At 35.7% G+C, this 22,646-nt stretch overlaps 2 protein-coding genes across 3 annotated transcripts; both read left to right on the top strand.

The window, feature by feature from the left end:
• Window positions 1–6,605: 6,605 nt before the first annotated feature.
• LOC116200407 (kinesin-like protein KIN-7N) lies at window positions 6,606–13,546 on the top strand. 2 transcript variants are annotated; one of them, XM_031531328.1, is made up of 18 exons: window positions 6,606–6,870; window positions 7,122–7,211; window positions 7,554–7,672; window positions 7,779–7,892; window positions 8,002–8,083; window positions 8,180–8,247; window positions 8,336–8,413; window positions 8,539–8,681; window positions 8,784–8,886; window positions 8,988–9,068; window positions 9,785–9,853; window positions 9,925–9,984; window positions 10,086–10,238; window positions 10,675–10,962; window positions 11,341–11,427; window positions 11,692–11,850; window positions 11,939–12,202; window positions 12,984–13,546. In XM_031531328.1, the coding sequence occupies exons 1-18, from the start codon at window positions 6,726–6,728 to the stop codon at window positions 13,419–13,421; spliced, it is 2,541 nt and encodes an 846-aa protein (XP_031387188.1). In that variant the 5' UTR covers window positions 6,606–6,725; the 3' UTR covers window positions 13,422–13,546. The 2 variants fall into 2 exon arrangements, with proteins under 2 accessions (XP_031387188.1, XP_031387142.1); XM_031531282.1 differs by having other exon boundaries at window positions 10,669–10,962.
• Window positions 13,547–19,560: 6,014 nt separating this feature from the next.
• On the top strand, window positions 19,561–21,996 carry LOC116193169. Its single transcript, XM_031521966.1, has 3 exons — window positions 19,561–20,340; window positions 20,432–20,543; window positions 21,006–21,996. Exons 1-3 carry the CDS (start codon window positions 19,885–19,887, stop codon window positions 21,548–21,550), a joined length of 1,113 nt encoding a protein of 370 aa, XP_031377826.1. The 5' UTR covers window positions 19,561–19,884; the 3' UTR covers window positions 21,551–21,996.
• Window positions 21,997–22,646: the final 650 nt, after the last annotated feature.

Here is a 22,646-nt window from a genome sequence, read left to right as displayed (position 1 = left end):
TACTTCTAGATGTCGATTAACCACTTACATGCACGTAACTTGTCAAAAGGATTTTGTCCCCAGAAAGCGATTTTTATTTTTTCACGTGGCCGTCTCTCTTCATGAATTTTCTTTAGTTAATTAGCATGCTGTTTGATATATATTTTCGGTAATAAATTCTATAATTATATGACTTAAATATAAATCCTAACATATGTTCCTAATTTTCTCTCTTCTACCTTATACTAGATGTCTACCCGTGTTACACACGAATATATACTAAATGTAAATAGTTGTAATTATAGTTTTGAAACTTATAATTATATTAATATATGGCATAAGACTAACCAATATATAGCAAAATTAGAGCATATAAAATTTTGATTGAATGAAATATTTTTTTTCTTTTTCAGTTTACAAAAGGAGGCTCATGATTTATTACAATGAAATAGAAATAAAAAAAAAAGTTGAGAGTTAATGATGAAGAAAGACAGAGCACTAAATACCAACATGATTACGTTGATTCAAGATATTTGGCGTTTGTTTCCCTTAAATAAAATTTTGGATTCGAGTATTATGAATGGAGGATTCCATATTAAGAGAGCTTTACAACATTTAGTGGGCCGAGTCAACTCAATCTAGATTAGTTGGAGGTCTATTGAACTTTTAGATATCATGATACACATCGAAGGAAGAGTACTAACTAAACTTGATTCTCAAGGTTTTTGGTTTGTACATTGATTTGAGAGTGAAAAAAGAGAGAAAAGGATAGAAAGCACCTTGATTAGGAGAGAGCGAGAGAGACAGATGGGAGAGAGAAAAAAAGAGGAATTTGTGGGAGGGTAATCATACTAATTGACTATAATAACATCATTTAGTGGTTTTAATACTTCGAAAAATAAATATAAAGCAATTTCGAAAAGTAAAAGTTAGACGAAAAAACTCATTATGTCTTTATGATAGTATATAGATGACAATCGCAAATGAATCGATATATCTGAAACATAGAGGTTATTGTAGCACAAACTTTGTAAAGAAAAAATTTATCACGAGAAGTTAAATATGAAGACAATAACTAATATTAATTTATAGTTTATATAAGAGCTTTGTTATACATATTTTCTTCATAATCAACCCAAAAATCTCATTCATCATGGTGTGAATTATAGCATATGCAACATCCAATGACTATTTAATATATGAGAGTGCTATGAGGATAGTTAGACATATGTTTTAGGAGGATTTAACAGTTTTTTTTTGTAAGTGGAATTTATCATCTTTGTTTATATTAATATTAAAAAAATTATATTTTTATACTATATATTAATACGGTAATATTAATTCCAGAGCTCATATACAAATAATACAGGTAAAATATTTCATATAGATAATCTCAATTATCATTCTAATTTATAAGAAAATAATTTTAACATTCTAAAAATTCAAAATTCCTAGCTCTTGTCAATCAAAAAATAAAAACTATACAGCTTATGAAATTTAAAATTTAAGTACTCATTGGTCTTTTATTCTCACTCCCTTTTCATTGTGAATTTGAATAATATTTTCTGATATAATGGGCCAATCACTTCAATGACAAATTTATTTAACTGAACTTTTATATGGCTAACAATGATTTTTAAAAATTAATTATAAGTTTAATATGATTTTAAAGAATTCTTAATTTCATTAAAATTTTGAATAATTATTTACCAATGAAATGATAATTAGTGATTAAAAATTATTATTTAATATTTCTTTTGATATATTTTATAAGGCTAAAAATGATTTCTAAAATTAATGATATAATTTTTAATATAACTATTATTTTCCTTAAAATTTTAAAATATTTATTTCCTATTGAAAAAATAATAAGTGATTAGAATCATTCTTTAATATTTCTTTGGATATATATTCTTTAATTACAATAATAATAATAATAATAATTATTATTATTATTATTATATAATTCGTCTATGGTATGCTAATTTACTAAGATATATACTATTCTAACCTATTACGGTGGAATCGAGTTTACACACACACACACATATATACATACATATGCATATGTATGTATAGAATTGTTTGAATTATTTCACCACAGTAATGCAGAATATTTCTTTTCAACAAAATAAATTAAACAAAATCAGGTGATTTGATGGCTTCTAACCTCTCAATTAGCAAGTAACTTTGTCATAAACAAACATATTTTTGTGAATTAAAACAAAAAAAAGTAATTAAAAGGAAAAGTAAAAGCCCTTCAAAGTTAATTATCCATTAATCCTTTTTCCTTCTTTTCTTATGCTATTCACGGATTAAATGGGGGTAGGGGGTTTGGTAGCGTTAATGATTATGGAGTTAAATATGGCCACCATCCTTTATCTTTTTGGCCATCATCCCTCTCTTTTTCAAATGCATGCATGTACATGGACATGTAGTAAGTGCATGAATTAAACCCTACATATCTAACGCAATTGAAAATTGGATTGCAAGAGGGATCCATACGATCTTAATTCTGTCTTATGTATCCATTAATTTGATTGAATATAATTCGATTATATATTAACATAACATTGTTCGAACATATAATATGAATGATTTGTCAGTTTTGCATATAGATTGTATGAACTCGGATTATGAATCATTTCCAAAAGACGGTATTAAGAGGGATATAGGGGACCCCATAAGATCACCAACCGTATCATATAGAAATAAAGTAGTAAAGGAAATCAAGATTATATTGACCAAAGAGAGAGTACGAATTAAAGGGGGAAAAAAGAGCAAAGGGAAGTACGTGTTCTTTTTCGTTTTCAGTGATGCAAGTATATGTTTCGAGGACGATATATTTTGCTGATATACACATCACTATTCAGAGATCGCCATCGCTTTTTTTGTTTAATTATTGAAGCTTCTCTACTCTCGGCATTGATTGAACAAAAAAATCTCTTGATTTGCTTCAAATTAACCATGAATATTGGAAAAAGGACCCAAGAAAAGGATGGCGTAGTAACTAACATGGTTGATTCAAGCCGTTCGGCGTTTATTTTCCTTAAATAAGGTTACAGATTCGAGTCTTGTGAATAAATTCATAGATTTATCCCTTTAGAAGGCCGGCCTGGTCGAATTGGATTAATCGGGATGCATTAGGCTTCCGGATACACACTAGACAAAAAAAAAATAGTGTAATACGATAGAAGTGGTCCTCACCTAAGAACAAATAGGTTCCAAGTTTTGGATTCTCAACTTTGCAAATATATCAATGCTACTTTATTAAACTTTTCATTTCCCTTTGCTAACAATCTGAACTATGAGCCTTTCAGGAAAAACATCTCAAGTCATGCACATGAGATATTGTCAGCTTGACAAATAAAATTGCCCCACGATGTAATATGTATATATGTGTGTGTATGGTTGAGGACGTCGACGGTCTTAGAGGCCGCTGGCAACCCCAACCGATGGGGTGACAGTCAATGATATATATATCACTACATGAAAAACTACTATAAGGTTTTTTTTTAGCGACGTTTCCGAAAGCATCGCAAAAAAATGCCAGTCGGGGTCATTGTGGCGACGTTCCAGCAAATGTTGTCATAGGTGCCTCCATCCTCACATCGTTCTCTCTATATTTGGCTGAACCGGGGTTCGGCCTGCACTTGCCATTGGCCACAACCAATTGAGGTTGCAGGTGGCCCTTTGACAACCTTAGCTTGTAGGAGTTGGCCGATGGAGGTGCCTCTGCACATATATGAGGAAATAAATGGATAAAAACATTGTATAAAAGAGATAGAGGATAAAGTGGGTGTGAGGCGCCTGCCATCAGCCACCACCCTAGCAGTTGAGGCCGTCGACGACCTTAATCAGTGGAGCTATTCTTCACCACTCCTCAGTCATTCCCTCTATATATTTTCATTTTCTCATTTTTTTAGATTTTTTATCTATTAAAAATTTTATTTAAAATATATATTTAAATATGTCATTCACAGAAAAATTAACGAAATATTAATGGCAGGTCATATTTGAAATTGAAATGATATATTTTTGTTTGTGAATTCTGATATTCAGAAATCCATTCGACCTTGACTAATTCAGTTCGAACCGGGTCGACCTTAATGGTAAAGCTCTCATGACAAGATAATTTTGTAAAATTGCCCATACAGCTGTCTCTTTCTTCCTCTGCAAGTTATTGGGAGTTAACACTAGAGAAAGGAACACGGTCGAAGAAATGTCCAAAAATGTGTGAGAACTTCGTGAAGTTATAAGCAATATTGTCAAAAACAGATATAAAGTTTAGGATCGCACAACTCCTTTTGGCTATAGTACCATGAGATTCTCTTTCGGAGAAAGAAGAGGGACGAAAGTTCAAGAAGGACAATACATGTCGATAAGTGATAACTTCGAACATAAGCTCTGCAGAAGGTGCACCGGAATTGTCAGCAAAACTTGGTTTTCGTAGACAACGTAACCACAGGGAATGAGAACAATATCGACCAACATAAGAGGCTCGATACGAAGAATAGATCTCACATCATGCTGCAAAGGGAAGAACTGAATCTTCGTAATAATCTTTTTTATTGATCCTCTATGAAGATAAGGAAAAGCGAAGCTCGTACGTGTATGAATAACTTAGTCTAAAGGTTAGATAGGCATCCCTTTCGTCGCACCATCGAGGTGTTTACATGTCACAAAAGTTAATAGTGGAAAAGTACAGAGGAGGAATCAAAATAGAAGATGAACAATTACCATGGACAGGTAACATGCCCCCTTTTTTCTTTTAATCCTTCGGAATTCACCTTACAAAATCACTTCCATGACTTGAAAAATGTTTATGGATCTTATGCCTCAGTTATATGGACCAAATATAGGGTGAAATGCGACCAATAATCGGCTTTAATCATGTGAATGAGAATCAATATTTATAGCCATTATGGTTTGTGGAGCATACTAATTAATAAATGTCATTATTAAGTATCTTTCCATTGGACTGTTGCATCACGTGAAAAATGCAATCTAAATTGCTAATCAAATAATTACCAGGAAAAAAAAATGCTAACCAAATCATCACAAAATTGTTCTTTAAGATTTTAGCACTCCATTTGGTTTCACAAACGGTTTTTAAAATTTTAATTATAACTTTAACTCTACTCACTACACAATAAAAGTCAACAATACAATTATTACTTTTATCTTTTTCTTCAATTTTTTTAACCATTTAATTTAATTTTTAATATTAATTTCTCTCAACTATTCATTTTTTTTTACAATTCAACAATACAATCATTACTTTTTTTTAATTATTCATAATTTTTTCACATTTTTTCTCATAATTCAATAACACAATCATTACAAATCAATTAAAATCAAAACTCAACTCTACTTAACTCTAAAACCAAACTCACTAATGTAGACCTCTTCATCAGTATTTCCTAATACACTTTTTGAGTAATTATCGAATTATTCATCTGTAATTTTTTTCATCGAGTCCATAATCTTTTCTTCATATTCGTTAAAAAAATATTCTCTAATTATAGGCAAATTGAGAAAAAGTTTTACGATACCGTTTGATTCATGATTCAAATTAGTTTATAAGGGAAGAGATTATTTGTGTTTAAGAGAGAGGAGTAAAACTCAACAGAGAGTTCTAAACCACCAGATTAGAGATCCATTGTGCTGAGTCTTAAAATGAAAAATAATAATAATAATAATAATAATAATAATAATCCAAGTCTCGGGGCTTGCTTTTATTGATAGTGAGAATATAAGGAGGCGTTTGATTTGTAAGTTTGATTTTAGAATCATGATTTTGATTTTAACTCAACACACTACGCAACAAAAATACACGTTTCCCAAGTCAAATTTATAATCTCATCTTATTTGTCCTTTTCCACGATCAAAATCAAACTTACTTTAACTCTAAAATCAAACGCACGGGTCAAAACTATAATCTATACCTAATTATTTGGAACATTTGAAAAATTTTAGGCAAAATTAACAACACATTTAGCAAATTTGATACAATTATGTAATTTTGGAAATATGAAGTGTTGACCCCATTAAGAACACTGTACATCTGCCCCTGGTCACGAGGACATCGATTAAATAACAAATACATTATGAAAATTGATGATTGAATGTAACTTTATCTTCCCGAGAAAAGAATCTTACTGAGAAAAGAGGGCATAGTGTAGTCGCACTCGTTCTCGACTTGAAGCTAAGAGGTATCGCACTTAATTCACGCTTTTGGACTTTCTTCCCGTTTCCTTATCTCCAACTAGGCTCATCGGGCTCCATCGTGACCTGAGAGACTTTTCAATATACTCCCTAAGAGACAGATTCTTGAATAGTAGTTGCACCCTTTCTAGTTCTCCTTCTTCCGAAGCAGGCCCACTTAATACCGAGAGGCCCATTTCTCAAAAGCCCACGGCCCACTGAAATTACCGATCTTAACCGAGGGTCTTTCGGTAAATCCACACGCCCATTTCAAATTTCCGGGTTAAATCAAATGCACCGGGTTCACGAGTGCCCACGCACAAAATAGGGTGGATATGTCCCTGGGCTGCTATAGTCCAGGTGCAGCCAGAAATCCGACATCTTCCTCACCAACGCCAGCCCGCCCCCATTTTCGTTCAAACGAAGGGAAGGAGAGCACAGCAGAAGCAGAAGAAGAGCAGTTCACTCTCACTGTTCATCTCTCAGATTTCTCGATTCCGAGAGAACGGAGATACAGAGAGAGAGAGAGAGAGAGAGAGATGGAGAAGATCTGTGTAGCAGTGAGGGTGCGGCCGTTTGTCTCGGAGGAATCCATCAACGGAGCCTTCTGGAAAGTGGAAGACAATCGCATTTCTCTTCACAGGATCGGCGGGACCCCCGTTTCCAGCCTCTCTTACGCCTTCGGTACTCTCTCTCTCTCTCTCTCTATCTTTGGCAGCTAGCTCACTCTGTATATGTATAGCAATGTTCGATCAATCTGCAGCAAGCGAGAACTTTGATGGAATTTACACTCAATTGAACGGAAAGAGCAGAAAAATCTCTTCGCCGAGCTCAATTTGGGAGCTTGCTCATGCGATAAGCTCCTTTCGGGCTTTTTCATGGGATTTGCGTCGCAGTTCGATAAATGTTTGAGTTTAATGGTTTGGAATTGGCAGATCACGTCTTCGACGAGAGCTGCACGAATGCCGCAATCTACAGTCTTCTCACGAGGGACGTCATTCATGCGGCAGTTGAGGGTTTTAATGGTGAGTTTCGGCTAATAAATCTTCTCCCCGGTCTCTGTTTGTAGATCACTTCGTTGCTTCAAAGGGTATTGAATTGATTGCTACTTAGGGGAGGATACAAGCTGTCGTGGCTTATTTTCATGTACCCATCAAAGAGCTTTAGTTTATGGATGCGTGGATCATATAGCTGCTTTATAAGCTTGGTTCAACCCTTCAATTAGTGAATAGAAGATGATGAAAACTAATATGTCTGCTCTCAAACTTTCATTTTGTCAAATGTCTCTTTTCTGTGTGCGCTTGATTACTTTAAGAGCTTTGGAGGTGGATCTGATCATCTTTTGTTTCTTTTGGCATCAATTCTAGGAACTGCATTTGCATATGGCCAAACCAGCAGTGGGAAGACTTTCACTATGAACGGCTCTGACGCTGACCCTGGGATTATTCATCTCGCCGTGAGGGATGTCTTTGATAAAATTCAAAAGGTATACTTTTTTGGCTGTTCACAGATTTTACCAGAATCTTCCTTAGTTTATGAACAACACAATTTTGAGTCTCTTGGGTAACTCACTTCCTGTTGGTACATGTCAGACGTCAGATCGGGAGTTCCTAATTCGGATCTCTTACATGGAGATATACAACGAAGAAATCAATGACCTTTTTGCCGTGGAAAGTCAGAAACTGCAAATACATGAAAGTTTAGAGGTAGGGAAGCTTTAAAAAAAAAAAAAAGGTCCTTTGTTGTTAAAATGTTCTTTGTTTTTTTGAAGTTAAGTTCTTTTATACTTACTATTCTTGAACATTTGTTGTCTAGCGAGGCATATATGTTGCAGGGCTCAAGGAAGAAATTGTCAATGATGCCGATGAAGTGCTTAAGCTCATAGAATCTGGGGAAGGTTGAAAAATAAATCTTAGTAACAAAATTTATACCTTTTTTTGGGTCTTATTGGTTGATGCTGGACCTAGTCCAATAACTACTGCATTCCCTCCAGTTAATAGGCATTTTGGTGAGACAAACATGAATGCTCGGAGCAGCAGATCCCACACGATTTTCAGAATGGTATTTTCCTTGTATAATATATAACTTGGTCGTGAATCTGCCATCTTCAAATTTCTCCCACTAATTTGCATTTATCTGCAAATATCAGGTAATTGAAAGCAGAGAAAAGGATACCAATATGTGCAAGGACAGATCAACTTCAGATGCTATACGAGTCTCAGTCTTGGTTCGCATTCTTACTTTAATATATCAAAATTTTACATGAACTGTTTCTTTTTACAATCAAATTTTAAGTTATTGCATGTGGTCCTCCTAGCATTTTCTGATGTATTACCTGTTATGGGGAACTAGAATTTGGTCGATTTAGCTGGTTCTGAACGTATAGCCAAAACTGGAGCTGATGGAGTGCGTCTGAAAGAAGGCAAGCACATCAACAAGAGTTTAATGGTTCTCGGCAATGTGATTAACAAACTAAGTGAAGGTGTAAAGCAAAGGTATGCACACATTCAGCTGGGTTTCATTTTAGAATCTATAAGTCCTCGTGTATTGATGTGAACTTTTTCCCCCCCTCTTTTTCTGTACACAAATATTCGCAGGGGCCATATTCCTTATCGTGATAGTAAGCTCACCCGCATTCTTCAACCTGCTCTTGGCGGTAATGCTAAAACTTCAATTATTTGCACTGTAGCACCAGAAGAGGTAATGTCTGCAAGAGGTGCTCCGCTATCTTGAGTGATATGTAAAAAAGCTTGAATGAAATACTCTGGTTATCTAAAAATAAAATGAAATGTGTGAATTAGGTTCATATAGAAGAAACAAAAGGAACTCTCCAGTTTGCTAGCAGAGCTAAGCGTGTAACAAACTGTGCTCAAGTGAATGAGGTATGTTTCAATTCTTCGGTAAAATACGGCATTTTAGCACCCTAATGTAATTTCATTACTGGATAAATAAGGCATATCAATGAAAGCAAATGCAGAAAGTGGAAACATTTTTTAATCGCAATCGCTTTTCTTCTTCTTCTTCTTCTTCTTGTCTGTGTTGCCGACTCGTCTTGAGTCAGATTATCTTTGTCTGGCTGGTTCTTCGCACCTAGTTTTGGTCGTATGGGAAGAAGACGAACTCTAGAGGTACTAATTGAGTTGATGAACGCGGAAACGGTTGTCCATTGGTGACTTTTTGCTTTATGATAAATCTAGTTTCATGAATGTTGTAGTAAAAGATGTCTAGAAGTTAATGGATAAATACAATCAGTTAAGACTCTGGAACTGTTGCTGAGGCCAAACAATCATCATTCTTTTTATCTATCTTCAAGAACGCAGACATCAGGATTATCATTATCTGACCTTAATGATCATGTTTATAAATAGCTTTGTCCTCTAAAGAGATTAATATAATTTTCGGCTCAAGTTGTGAATCTTCACCTGACACTACTAAAAATTAGAATTTGCAAAGTTTTGTTGCTCTCATGTTGAATTTTTTTTTTCAATTTCATTGATCTTTTACCTCCATAACAACTCCACTTTTCTTAAATTCTTTTTAAACAAATGCTTTCTTGATTGTGGATAAGAAAAACTAATGTTGGCAATAACTGTGACAGGTATTAACAGATGCAGCTTTGTTGAAGCGGCAAAAGCTGGAGATAGAAGAGCTCCGACAGAAACTTCAGGTGAGCAGTATAATCCCTCTAGCTGGAAAGTTACAGGCTTGGCAACCATGTGACTTTAACTTTGGATGCAGGGATCTCATGCTGAGGTGTTGGAGAAAGAAATTCTAAAGCTTCGGAATGAAATGCTTAAGGTAGATTTTTCTATCTTCTTAGGGATCTGGGTTGTTATGTTGGATGACAAAGACCAAGTTGTCATTTTACAATTTTATTTGCTTGTTTCTTTCTCATACAGTATGAACTGGAGCGTGAAAAACTTGCAATGGAACTGGAAGAAGAGAGGAGGTCACAGAAAGAATGTCAAAGATGCATCAAGGAACAACAGATTAAGATTGACAATCTCAGTAGCCTTGTCAGTTTTTCAGATTGTGATAAGAGCTCCAGCCAGGTACAATCCATGAGACTTGGTTCTAGTGACAGTGAGATCTTCATAATTTAGTAATAGATATTGTTTATGATTGGTTTTTAGATCTCAGCAGCTCAAAAGCACATAATTGAAGTATTACATTCAAAAGTAAGGATTCAGGGATGAGGTTAATTAAAGGTATCATTAGTGTAGCATCATAAATCTAAAATATATTTGAAATGCCTAGTATAAAGCTCTTATTTGTCAAATCAGTTGTATCAGCTATCTTTTTTATCTTCAAATTGTTGGTTCTTAATATTTTTCTTTTGAGTATAATCTTCCTTCCCTATTACTTCAGTTGTTAGCAAGAACTTTAAGGGGGAGAAGAACTCATCTCTACTAAAAATAAGACTCATTTGTCTCCTATGGCATAGTAGCATTATGAAAATTGATTGATTTTTGTCGCTGTTAGTTGCAGGCATATTCAAAAGAGAGTTGTCTGGTGAACTTCAGTGACAGCAAAAGCATTAACAAAGATGATGCTTTTGGAACACCCAGTTTTAAGGGAGCTCCAAATAGCTTTGTTGTCAAGAGATCAAATTATTCAGGGCTTTCAGATCATAGCCCGCTTCCAGATAATTTAAGCACTGTGGCTGATGAAGAAACGTGGTTCATGATGAACAAAGGTTACATGGTGGACCTTGATTCAATTCAAATGACTCCTGCAAGAAAAGTTCAATCCTTTCCTCCAAGCAGTTCCACTCCAGTGAGTTTTTTTTTTTTTTTTGGCATTATTTTTATAGCTGAACTTAGAGATTAATCCTGTGGAGTCATCTCCGAGTTCCCAGGCTATTCTTGGTCTAAGTGCTGAGTGAAAACATTTGAACCAAGTGTTATATTTTTGTTCAATTTCATCTCATTAAGAGAAATTAGTTTCTTTGGATCAGCCTACTTTTTTTTACCAGCTGGGTCAGCCTACTCACTCGACTAAAGATTAGGCCCATAGATATGATAAATTTGTAAGACCAGTTATGGTCGGCAACGCAGAGAATATGAAGACCAACCATCTTTGTTAGTCTCTGCTTAACTTTGGAGTCATCACATATCAAATTTGCCCTTCACATACTTATATAATGAATTTCAGGGTGGCGGAAATGAAAGTTACAGTGAAGAGCTGCAGGATGTCAAGAAGAAATTGGAGCTAGCTATTGAAGAGAGGGAAGAGCTTGAGGTCAGTATAGTCTGTTCACTTGTTTCCTTAAGGTACATTTAGCAATCAGTGCATTCCGTAGATGTTACTGAAGGTTGTAGTAGCATCCTGTCCTGTTTTCCCATTAAATGGTGATTCTCACTAACAGGTAATAAATCCTAAATAGCTGGCCTCTTATTATTCCAACTTAGCTCTCCAGAGTCCATTCGCTTAGATTCTGCTAGCTTATAGTAGCTTTTACTTCTTGTGCTTGCTTGTATGATTTGCATTCTTCATCTTTTGCAGAGGAAGAATAAAGAACAAGAATTATTGAACAACCAACTGATGAATGAGCTATCAAAATTGCAACAAGATGCTAAGTTGAGCAGAGAGATTCCTCAGAGACTTTCTCAGTCCGTGTCAAATTGCAAAGACGTATACACAGAAGTTATCTCAAACATCCTGGTGAAAACATAATACTTCTTTCTCTTCATATTACTGATAAATACCGCTGCCAGGGCAAGTAATAATCTGCTTATCTCTATCTTTGCAGAGAGTTCCTTCTGATGGGAAATCCTCACCTAGCAAGCTACACAGTGGAATAAGTGAGATTGGCAGCATTCTTCTCACCACACTGGAAAGCCATTTGAAAACATTAATGAGAGACAAGAATTTCTACTCTAAGGAGGATTCTCTTCTTCAAGAGCATTGTGAATCCCTGCGTGAGAGATTATCTGATGCAGTTGCACTGCTGGCATCAAACTCGCAATCCGCGGAAAATGAACAGGCATGCCTGCTAAGCTGCTGCGAAAACAAGGTAGATGTAAAGTCACATCTGTCAAGATCCTTCTCCAAATTTGCTATGATATTATTCTCTTCAATAATGTTGTCATGCGCAGTTTTCTTTACTTGGTGTCGCACATAACTACCTTTCTCTTGTTTGTACTCTATCAATTCTCAACTGTCAACTTTATCGGAAAAAAGGTATATAGGATGTTTTACATTTCTAGCAGAATAAAGAATAGTGAGTACATCATGTTTTTGGTTGTTTCATATATTTTTTAATTTTCTTTGCTCAAAGGATCCTAAAAATGACACATGATTATATCAATTGAGTTCTAGACTATCATCTTTAGGATATAATAATACAATTTGGTGACAACTTATGAAGCAATGAGTTTCTTGCATTAGGCTATAAGCAAGCACTCAAAAACAATATAATTTAAAATAGGTTCCTGTTAGTAAACTTGTCTGTCTGAACTTCTCTTCCATACTCAATTGTACAGGTGCTTTGTGATTTGTTAAGAAAACCCTCAGAAGGGGAAAGATAGAGAAAAACCTGAAAGTTTCTGTATTCTTAAATTGGTAGCTCCTTTGCTTGTTCAATTACAATATACTTTTGTTTCGTGTGAGTAGATAGACATTGATTCTCAGATATTCCTTGTGGACATACTTCATGTTTTGGAATGTGAAATGCTTTCTATCTCATGAGGACTTTCAGTATGCGAAAATGTCTGTCGGAGAAATACTAGAGAGTTAGGACGAGTTCTGGGCTGTCTTATGTCTCTATCTAAAAGACTGATATGCTGAATGTTAAGGATTGTGCTCTGGGAGGAGAATTGGCTGCTTGTCAGGGAAACTTGATTTCCGGGTTCGATGCGATCAAGGAAAAGTTCCATGGCCTTCAGAGAGAACTAGATGAAAGCAATCGGCTTCTCAAAGACTCGAAAGTAAAATATCATGGATTGGAAACTGAGTTCCTGGCCATGAAAGATGAAAGGGATTCATTGCTCCGAGCAGTCTCGGAATCTACCCAGAAGGCTTCACTGGCTACTGAACAGAAAGAGAAGGCCCTGAAGGATTTGTTCACCGAAGTACAGAGACGGAAGTATCTCGAAGAAAATATTAAGGAGTTTAGCACCGCTTTTGTTGGTAGGCAGAAATTTCTGCACTCCTTCCATGGCGAGTTAAAGTCGAAGCTGGAGAGGTTGGAGGCAGAAAATAAAGCATCAGTGCCCAAATCTCTTGGGCATTAGTAATGTCTCGTCTTCTAATGTGTTGATGACGGTACTGTAAAATGTAGAAGTCCCTTATGTATTTGAACTCGGATGCTTTTTCAAGGTTTCAGAAACTGAAGAAGTTCCTGTTGTGTTCCTCATCACTACCTCGGTATCCATCGCTGGACTGAACTCTATGTTGGGCAAGGACAGTATTAAATTCTCTTAATGGTGAGGATTTCAGAACCAATATCCTGAAGGCCACAGTGATGCCATGTCACAATTTCGTGAAGCAAGTTGTTTTGTCGACAAAGAGCATTATCATTCTGGAAACATAGAATTGGTAATGGTCCAAGTTTATGCTGGCAAATTCATGATCCTGAACCAGAGCCAATGATGAGGCAAACGGGTACTGCTGATGAAGAGTGCTGTATTTGAAGGACAAAACGAGTTAGCTTCTGTCAAGACTAGAACAGCATCCAGTGAAGCTTTCTGGGCTTCTAGCTAATAAAATCAGCTCTTGCCAATAAATTAACAATTTACTTGTCGACAACAACCTTTGCTTGCTTCGCAGAAACCCGAGAAGTGGCATCGCTGCAGCCTATGGATATCGGTTATGAGATCCTCACTGTTCAGGTGAACTTGCTGTTATCCTTGCCCAACTGTAGAGAAGAACTTTAGGCCCCAAGTTATCTGGTGCAATACAAAAGTTCGTTGCAGGGACCAACTTGTTCGTACGTATGAGGCAAGACTAACGATGAAAGATTGCCCTTCAAGCTTATAACTGTTCTAGAATTTAACCCGTAATATCTTGAACCATCTCAACATCGTTGTTTTTTTCCTTTCATCCATATCATTTGTAGCAATATCGACGAAGCTAAGCTCTTCGCTTTGTGTCGAAGAAAGAGATGTGGAGGTGATTTTTGGGCCCCAAATTAAAAGTGCAAATGACTTTTGTCCCCTAAGTGTGGCATTCATCAACTGCTTTTCGTTGAGGATTGTTAGATGAGATATAAATAAAGGGAAGGAAGTGATATTGATGGTACTAATTGATTGCGATGGTGGAAGAGGCCATGAAAGGAAATCCTCCACCTTCTTGTTGATAAGTTTTGCATTTTGGAGCCCCACACCATTGATTACTCTTGATGTGGCTATGATTGTTATTATTGTTTGTTCATGGGCGTGCCTGCATTTGTAGGCGAAATTGATCTCCCTGTAACTTTCCCCGAGTAAACCCATCAATCGAGATTGAATCCGAGACTTTACTCGAAGGAAACAAATGTCGAATCGTTTAAACCAACCCGCGTTGATCAATGTACAGTTATTTTAAAATGATTGAACCATTTATGTAAAGTAAATTACTTCAAATGGAGTAAAAATGGCTTAATATTACATAAGTTATACATATTTTGAGTTACACGTATTTTAAGAAAATTAATTGAAATAAATTATTTAGATTTTTAGTAAATTACCCGAAGAGTCTTTGTTTGCATCATTAGTGAATTACATAAATTTTGAAGGATTTTACTTAAAAAAAATTTAGTAAGTAAAGTACTTGATTCCACTGTGGCATCACTTTTGATGTTGCACTAATCATGCGATACGCGGAGCCGATTTTAAGAGAGATTAGATTGGACTAATACGATTTTCTCACAATCTGATGGGGCAAAGATATAGTATATATTACGAGTTTGTTTGTAAAACCCAATAACTATCCCTCAATTTCCTCTAAATTATTCCAACTAGATGAGAATCCGCGGGTTGTACAGGAAAGGTTTTAGATTTTTTAATAACAATTAATACGTGAGATTACATATAGGATTAAAATTGTGAATTTTTCAGAGAAACATCTTATGGATTAAAATTGTTCCACTTGAAAATTAGATGATTTTATTGGAGAATGATTGCCCTTCCATCAAGAAGCGGGGTTCTGATATCCTAGACAGAGTTTTTGTATCCTATATTGAAATCACACAATCTAAGATAGATATCTTATGAAAGTAAAATCATTGAAAAAATTTATATAATTTAAAATAATTTTTTGAGTCGAAAAAAGAACTAATATGCTAGTTGTTAAATATAGGAAAACACATTAAATAATAATTTTAGGAACGCAAATAATTGCAAAAGTTAATTCTCTAATGAATTTATTTGAGGGAAAAAAATTATTTCCTCAATGATAATTACCACAACCACAATCTATCAATGAAATTGCGGATTTTGGTTTATTGTTGCAGTGGCAACTAAATAAGCAATCTAAGATAATTGTTTTAAGAATTGAAAATAATTAAAATATAATTATTAAAGATAATTAAACTTGGAACAATTAATTTATTCCTATTTAGAATATTGTTGATTTTGATCAATTATGTATAGATATAAATTACAAAATATAAAATCTCAACTGATCAATGAATTACATTGATTCACATATCTGTCGGATAGTCTATATTGAAAATCTGCACATATATATTTAAAAGAAAATTTGCACATATATATCATCGTTTAATTTCTTAACATGTCCCTTATTTCGTTATCATAAGAAAATTTCAAAAATTGTACTATATCATAAAAAAAAACTACATTATGAATAATTATGAATAAGGGAGTTAAATTTACAATATACGTGATATGGAGAAAATATTACAATGAAAAGTCCTAATTTTTTAATTACAATATCAAAGTAAATATATATGCGACTCTAATACAAAAGATAATTTTTTTCTTTGAAAATATTCAAAATTTACTGACATCAATATCTTAAATAAAATAATTTTAATCTCTAAAGATTAGATGAATTATCACTATTTTCTTTGAACTTCTTTTAAATATTTCATCTCGTATTTCATTTGTCTGGAATAAATAATCCAAAATTGATGTACCTATCAAGGAAAATTAATAAATTATATTCTACGTTGTAAATCTTATCATAAATATTTAACATAATTAATAGAGAATCCCGCATTTATAGTGAATTAGTTCCATACTGCAGATCTACGAAAACTGGAAAGATGAAAGAATAATGAGCCCTGTGATATGAATTATGAATTATTTCAATGAAAGGAAAATAGAAGAAAAGGAAAATATCATTTAAAAGCTTCCAACATATTCCAATTTCAAAGTACCACCAAATAACTAAAAACTCCATAAGAACATTTGCTCTTCATATAGAAAATGGTATGAGTATATGTAGATATTTAACATAAGATACATATATTTTTTTGTTCGTTTATAATTGATTCTAATTTCTTACTATATTACGTGAATATCTATTAGTCATATTATATTAATAAAAAACATAGTGAAATATTCCTATATCTATAAAATGAAAAAGTTATTCTCTTAATATTTATAATATAACATATACATATATATATATATATACCGCTATATTTTTCAAATATTAATTTTATATATGTTTCAGATCATATATATGTCATTCTATACGTTTCTATATATGTTTGTACATTTTATATTTCAAGTTCGTTACTATATATATAATCCTGATTTATTTATCACGGAAATTTTTTGTTTTTATGATTTGGAGACATGAAAAGAGAAATTTTTTTTATCAATAAAATATTATAAAAATTGTTTTTAGAAGGAAAAATATTTTAAAAATTAAATAATGTAAAATTTTCCTATTATAAAATTTTTTGTAATATAAAGGAAGAACAAGCTCTACACTTTGATGACTAGTAACACCACATAACCTGATTCAGTTTTTGTCAGTTGGAGACATGAGAGGTCAGTGTAAGAGTTTGTTATTATTACTATAGGGTAAATTACACTGGTGGTCCAAAAAATTTTAATAATGTATCAGGTTGGTCCAAAAAATTTTTTTTACTACTTGATGGTACAAAATCTTTCAAAGTTGTAACATGATAGTACAAACCATCATCTCGCTATTGACGCCGTCAAGCCAACATTGATGGTGCAAAATCGATTTTTCTGGGATGTTACATGATGGTGCAAAATGTTTTGAAGTTGTAACTTAATAATACAAAATATTTTACGTAAGTTACATGATGGTGTAAAATTTATAATCTTATAAAGGACGACTTAACGGCGTCAATGGCAAGATGACGGTTTGTACTATCATGTTACAACTTTGAAACATTTTGTACAATCAAGTAGCAAAAAATTTTTTTTAACCAATCTAATACATTATTAAAATTTTTCGAATCACCAGTGTAATTAACTCATTACTATATTATAGATATAGAAATAACTTATTAATCAATGTGGCAACAACTATATATATATATATTCACCATAAAAAAACAACTATATATATATATATATATTTCTTATTTTGTGTGAATGAGAACCCTCAATGACTGATCACATTAAGATAAATTTTGCTTTTATATATTATGAACAGGACAAAAGCCTACACGCTTTTGAGAAATTTCTCCACACTTTTTGGCCTGGAAAAGGACGATGGTAGTAATAAAAGTGAAATAAATGAAATTCCCGACCAATCTTCACTACAGGTCGCATTAATATGAAAAAGATGTGTGCTTTTTAACGAGTGTTCTCGAACAACCGTATTATGTACTGGCCTCAATCCACCGACGGCAGTGACATTCTTGGCGTAATGAGAAAATCAATATATAAGAAGAAAAATCTTGTGCTGATGGAGGAGGGACACGAGAGAGCAATTAAGGGTCAATTATACCTAAGCGGACGAGCATTATCAGACACATAACAAACAAAATATATGCACGTAAAATGCAAAAAAAAAAAAATACTAGACAAAAATAATAATAATAATAATAATTTACTTGCCTATCCAATGATTGCTGACTCGGCCAATTATGGAAATACAAAATTCAGATTAGCGGCGGGGGAATTAATTTGTAAATATCAAATCCTATAGAATATAAAAAGAGAAAACTAATATTGAATATAAAAAGGAAATTCGACTTGTCCTTTTGCTAGATAGAAAAAAAAGGGAAATATAGACATCTAAAAATTCTCATCAATGAAAATTAAACTAACATTTTAGGTATAGGCGAGACTTTGTGCCATTATATTATAATGAAATATTCAAATTTTTGAAACTGGGAGATGTTTTCAGCCAAATATCATCGGATTTTGATTTGCCTTGAATTTGCGGTAATTCCCTCTTTTTGAACTCTCTTAGTTTTTTTGTCTTTCATTGTAAGCCTCCCTCCACTAGAAGACAAATTTCTTTTTTTATTTTTTGGACACGAGCGAGGGAATGGAAGTAGCAGTAGCAGCAGCAGCGGCGGTATTGAATTCTGTGACATACCGACACCATACCCTGCATCAGACCTATGCAACCTTGGAGATTTTTTTTTTTGGATGAATAAAGAAAAAAAAAATCTCTTAAAACAACTGACTAATGATAATAAGATGTACTGTCCGACCTCTTAATATGGACCGATCCGACTGTTACCGAGCTAAGATCATGAATGCGGCCTCGGGCAAGATTTCAAGTTTTAGATGAATACGACGGTAAGTAACTGTTAGAAAAAATTCACAGATCTATTTCGGACTCGGACCAATCTGTAACTCAAAAACTAAAGTCAATAGGTTACTAGATTATCGTCTCTTATAAACCTATGGATTTCCTCTCAATTTTTCCATGTGAAACTATCTCCAATACCTACCATCACCATTCTCCATATATGAGAAAAACCGTCGCAACAAGGACTTCGAGCCGGGATTTTACTTCCAGACTCAGATACCAATTGTTAGGCCCTTCACTAGCCATAAGTTCCACACTCTAGCCTTGGTGTGGTGTGGAGTTTCCACGCATAGCATGTGCATTTTCTCATGATCATTACTATGTCGAGCCTTGGTGAGGTGTGGAGTTTCCACGCATAGCATGTGCATTTTCTCATGATCATTACTATGGACTCTGATAACACTTGTTAGGAAAAATCTACAAACTTACTTCGGACTTGGACTCATCCGCAATTCAAAAGTTTAAGTCAATGAGTTGCTAAACCATCATCTCTTATAAACTTATGGATTTCCTTTCAACTTTTCCATGTGTGACTACCTCCAACACCCACCCTCATCATTCTCTATATATGAGAGAAATTGTCCCAACAGTAACTGATCTCCATTTTTAAATTTGATTCTGAGGACCAATTAGTAATGCGCCTGGATAAGAGATGTCTTGGTTCTTGATGGCCGGGTTTCCCCGACTCATGGTTTACTATAAGTTCGATTGCTCGTAAGGTTATCCGCGACCGGGGAAGATGGGAGCTCATCATCAGTCCAAATATTAGGCCTTATAAAAGTGGCAATCAAGTCCTTTCCACTACCCAACAATTTCTGAAGCCATTTTGCATTAAATGTTCCAATCCAATAATCTTCGTTCTGTCTGAGACTCCATGTCCGGTCCCAATTCTGACAGATATGCTTTGTCGCTCCCCAATTTAATTCCTCATCACCACCACCATCTCCTCCACCTCCTCCTCTTCAACACCACCTTGAGCAAGTAAACACCACAATCACCATCGAAATGGAATCCACGGGAGAAGCCAAACAGGTTAAACATCTTAGAGAGCTTCTGCAGGAGCAGCAAGAGCCTTTCGTCCTCGACGTTTACCTCTCCGAAAGAGGCTATGCCCCAAGGAGGGGCTCAATGAGCTACGGTGAGGTTGGAAAGAAGCAGAAGAGGAAGAGGACCGGTTGGTTCTCGAAGTTGCTGACAGGTCTGTGCGACAGGATGGTTGCCATCCATGGAGGAAATAAAAACAAGCAGCAAAGCCGGGATAGGGAAGGGGAGTGCGGCGGAGTCTGCAGGGATAACCGAGAAACTGCGGAGCTGGACAGGTTCTCATCGGCAAGCAGCTCCACGGTGTATTATTCATGCTCCAACAGCGACCCCGATGAGAAGCCACACCCAGTGCGGGGTGCTCGGGTTCCATTGGACCGACGTAGTTCCCATCAGTACGATGAGCCGAGGGAAGTAGAGGTGAGCGAAACAAGAATTCTGCACTCGGGAAAACTGTGATTGCCTGTAGTATGTATGTGGCTAAGAAGGAATGGAATTGTTTCATCCACAGGTCAATCAAGTTGAGACAAACATACAGTGGAGGCCTCGGAACAACATTAAGTTGCAGCCCAGCATAGCACCGGAGATCACCAGCGATACCTCAGCCGAGCAATACGGCAACAGTAAGTATCCGTCTTTCACGATTGTAATGTTATCGGGTATTAACTAGCATGTAAAACCACGAGCCGGCCTGCCGGACTAAGATACCTAGTGGACTCACTGGATTTCTTGACCATACGAATTTGTTAGGAATCACTTCCTCACAGAATCGGTGGGATTCAGGATGTCCCTTTCCCCTTAAAGCCGTAACACGCTTCCCATCGTCCAAGTAAACCATCACTGATTCCGGCCTGTTGGCAGCGTATATATACGGTTACCCCCAATGGCCACATTGTTGCTATAGACCTGAGCTAGCACCGACACGATCTGTACCATCACTGCGCCACAAAGTCGATCCAGTGTTATGGTACTGATACAGTATTCATGCCACTGACTACAGCCATTAGATGAATCAGAATGACTAATTTTTTACACGGGAACGAATCTATATTCCAGACTAAAATCTTCATCTCGCCTGTCCACAGAATCATGGCGGCAGGATTTGCAGGTCTTTTCAGCATGGCAAGAGGCTGACGACTCGACTTGCAGACTCGGTCTACCAAAGAAGATCACAGAAGATTCCTTATCTTCAGCTTCTGCATTTGAGATTCTCTATCACTGCAAACAAGACAGGACTAGTTTTGCCCAGTCGACCCAGCCCCTGGGTCTGAAGGCTTCCCCCAATTACCTCAACTCGAGACGGGTATTGCAGCAGACAAAGCAGCTTCTGTTCGACTGTGTGAAGGAGGTAATAGAGACCTACAGGAGAAAGGACAACGCCGGAAAGAAGAAAAACTCCGACATAGAGCCTGATCAGATTGAGAAGATTATTTGTGAAAAGATAGTCGGGTGGGGGAGAACAAGAGGAAATGAGATGAGCATCGACGAGCTTGTCTACTTGGACTACTTGGAAACGGTGGAAGAATGGGAGGATTGCGTCCAACAGAAGATGCAAATCAGCTTGGAAATCGGAGATGCTCTTATGGAAGACATCAGCAATGAGATGGTTGCAGAGATGATATGTCATTAACAGCAAAACGGCTACTTCATATTTCCATGGTGTCAGATTAGTATGAGTGCGAAAGAGCGGAAAATAAACAAGAGTTGGTTTTTTCGAGCATAATGACACCTTCCATAACATTCCAAAAGTACGAAGTTCCCTACAGCTACAACTATTAATGGCGGTCTGTGGCCCGCGCTACGGTCCCTTCTTAAATGCGAACCACCGTTTGCAGCCGGAAATAATATCAGGCCCTGACCTCTTTCCATTCGTGTACTTACTCATGCACGGGGATGGGGGTTGCAGTAAGACATCTTTACTTTCCATAACATTCCCATGCAGGAATCTGGGAAAATGAACAACTATGATAGATTAATTCGGTATCAATCCACCTGTAAACAACCATGTTTTCCGCTTGCTGCTCATCCTGTAAACATCTACTATAATAAGACAGAACAAGCATTGGCATCTAACAATTTTAGGTCTCAACCATCACAAGTGATGGCCTAATGATTTTAAGCTTACTCCCATGTTGATTTGAAAACCCCTAGATCTCGAGTTCGAATCCCCTCGATGACATACACTAAGGTGGACTCTTTGGCTTGAACCTGGAGTCATCTCCGACTTCTGTGAACTACACTAGACCCTTGGTGATGCTACACCGTGCTTGCGCTGGTCGTTCAGCTCATTTGATATATTCGTGATTAAACACGAGAGCCCGAACATTACGTAACAGGAGGCAGCAATATTCACTGCTGCCCATCATATTACCTATCAAAAATAAAAAAGGTCTTAATCAGCAACTTCATGCACAAAAGCACATAATTTTCGGGCCTTGTAAATACGACTCGGAAAGATATGATAGAACAGTCTAACCAAACAAGCAAGAAAATTCAACATGGGAAAACTCGACATTATTCGATAAGGAAAACTGGCAAAGCGCACCTGCACAGATTAATTCTCAGCAAGAGTCATCCAATCCTACTGGTTGAGACTTGGATATGGGGAATTATCCTGTCCCCGTCCTTTCTGCAAGCATGGCATAGAACTGACACCGCAGGGCCTTATGTTAAGGCTGAATATGTCGATCTCCATACCTACAGCTCATTACATGAATTGAGACGAA

The sequence above is a fragment of the Punica granatum genome, chromosome 1, assembly GCF_007655135.1.
Source record: "Punica granatum isolate Tunisia-2019 chromosome 1, ASM765513v2, whole genome shotgun sequence".
Classification (NCBI taxonomy): domain Eukaryota; kingdom Viridiplantae; phylum Streptophyta; class Magnoliopsida; order Myrtales; family Lythraceae; genus Punica; species Punica granatum.
The sequence above is the reverse complement of the archived record's forward strand: the minus strand, read 5'-3'. Positions and strand labels throughout refer to the sequence as shown.

Bases quoted from the DNA above. Each gene is read 5' to 3' on its own strand.
- LOC116200407 (XM_031531282.1), top strand. From the start codon at position 6,726: ATGGAGAAGATCTGTGTAGCAGTGAGGGTGCGGCCGTTTGTCTCGGAG. The intron at 8,248-8,335 runs GTATTTTCCTTG...TGCAAATATCAG, and splicing joins CCCACACGATTTTCAGAATG to GTAATTGAAAGCAGAGAAAA. The intron at 8,414-8,538 runs GTTCGCATTCTT...ATGGGGAACTAG, and splicing joins CTATACGAGTCTCAGTCTTG to AATTTGGTCGATTTAGCTGG.
- LOC116193169 (XM_031521966.1), top strand. From the start codon at position 19,885: ATGGAATCCACGGGAGAAGCCAAACAGGTTAAACATCTTAGAGAGCTT. The intron at 20,341-20,431 runs GTGAGCGAAACA...TTTCATCCACAG, and splicing joins ATGAGCCGAGGGAAGTAGAG to GTCAATCAAGTTGAGACAAA. The intron at 20,544-21,005 runs GTAAGTATCCGT...GCCTGTCCACAG, and splicing joins AGCCGAGCAATACGGCAACA to AATCATGGCGGCAGGATTTG.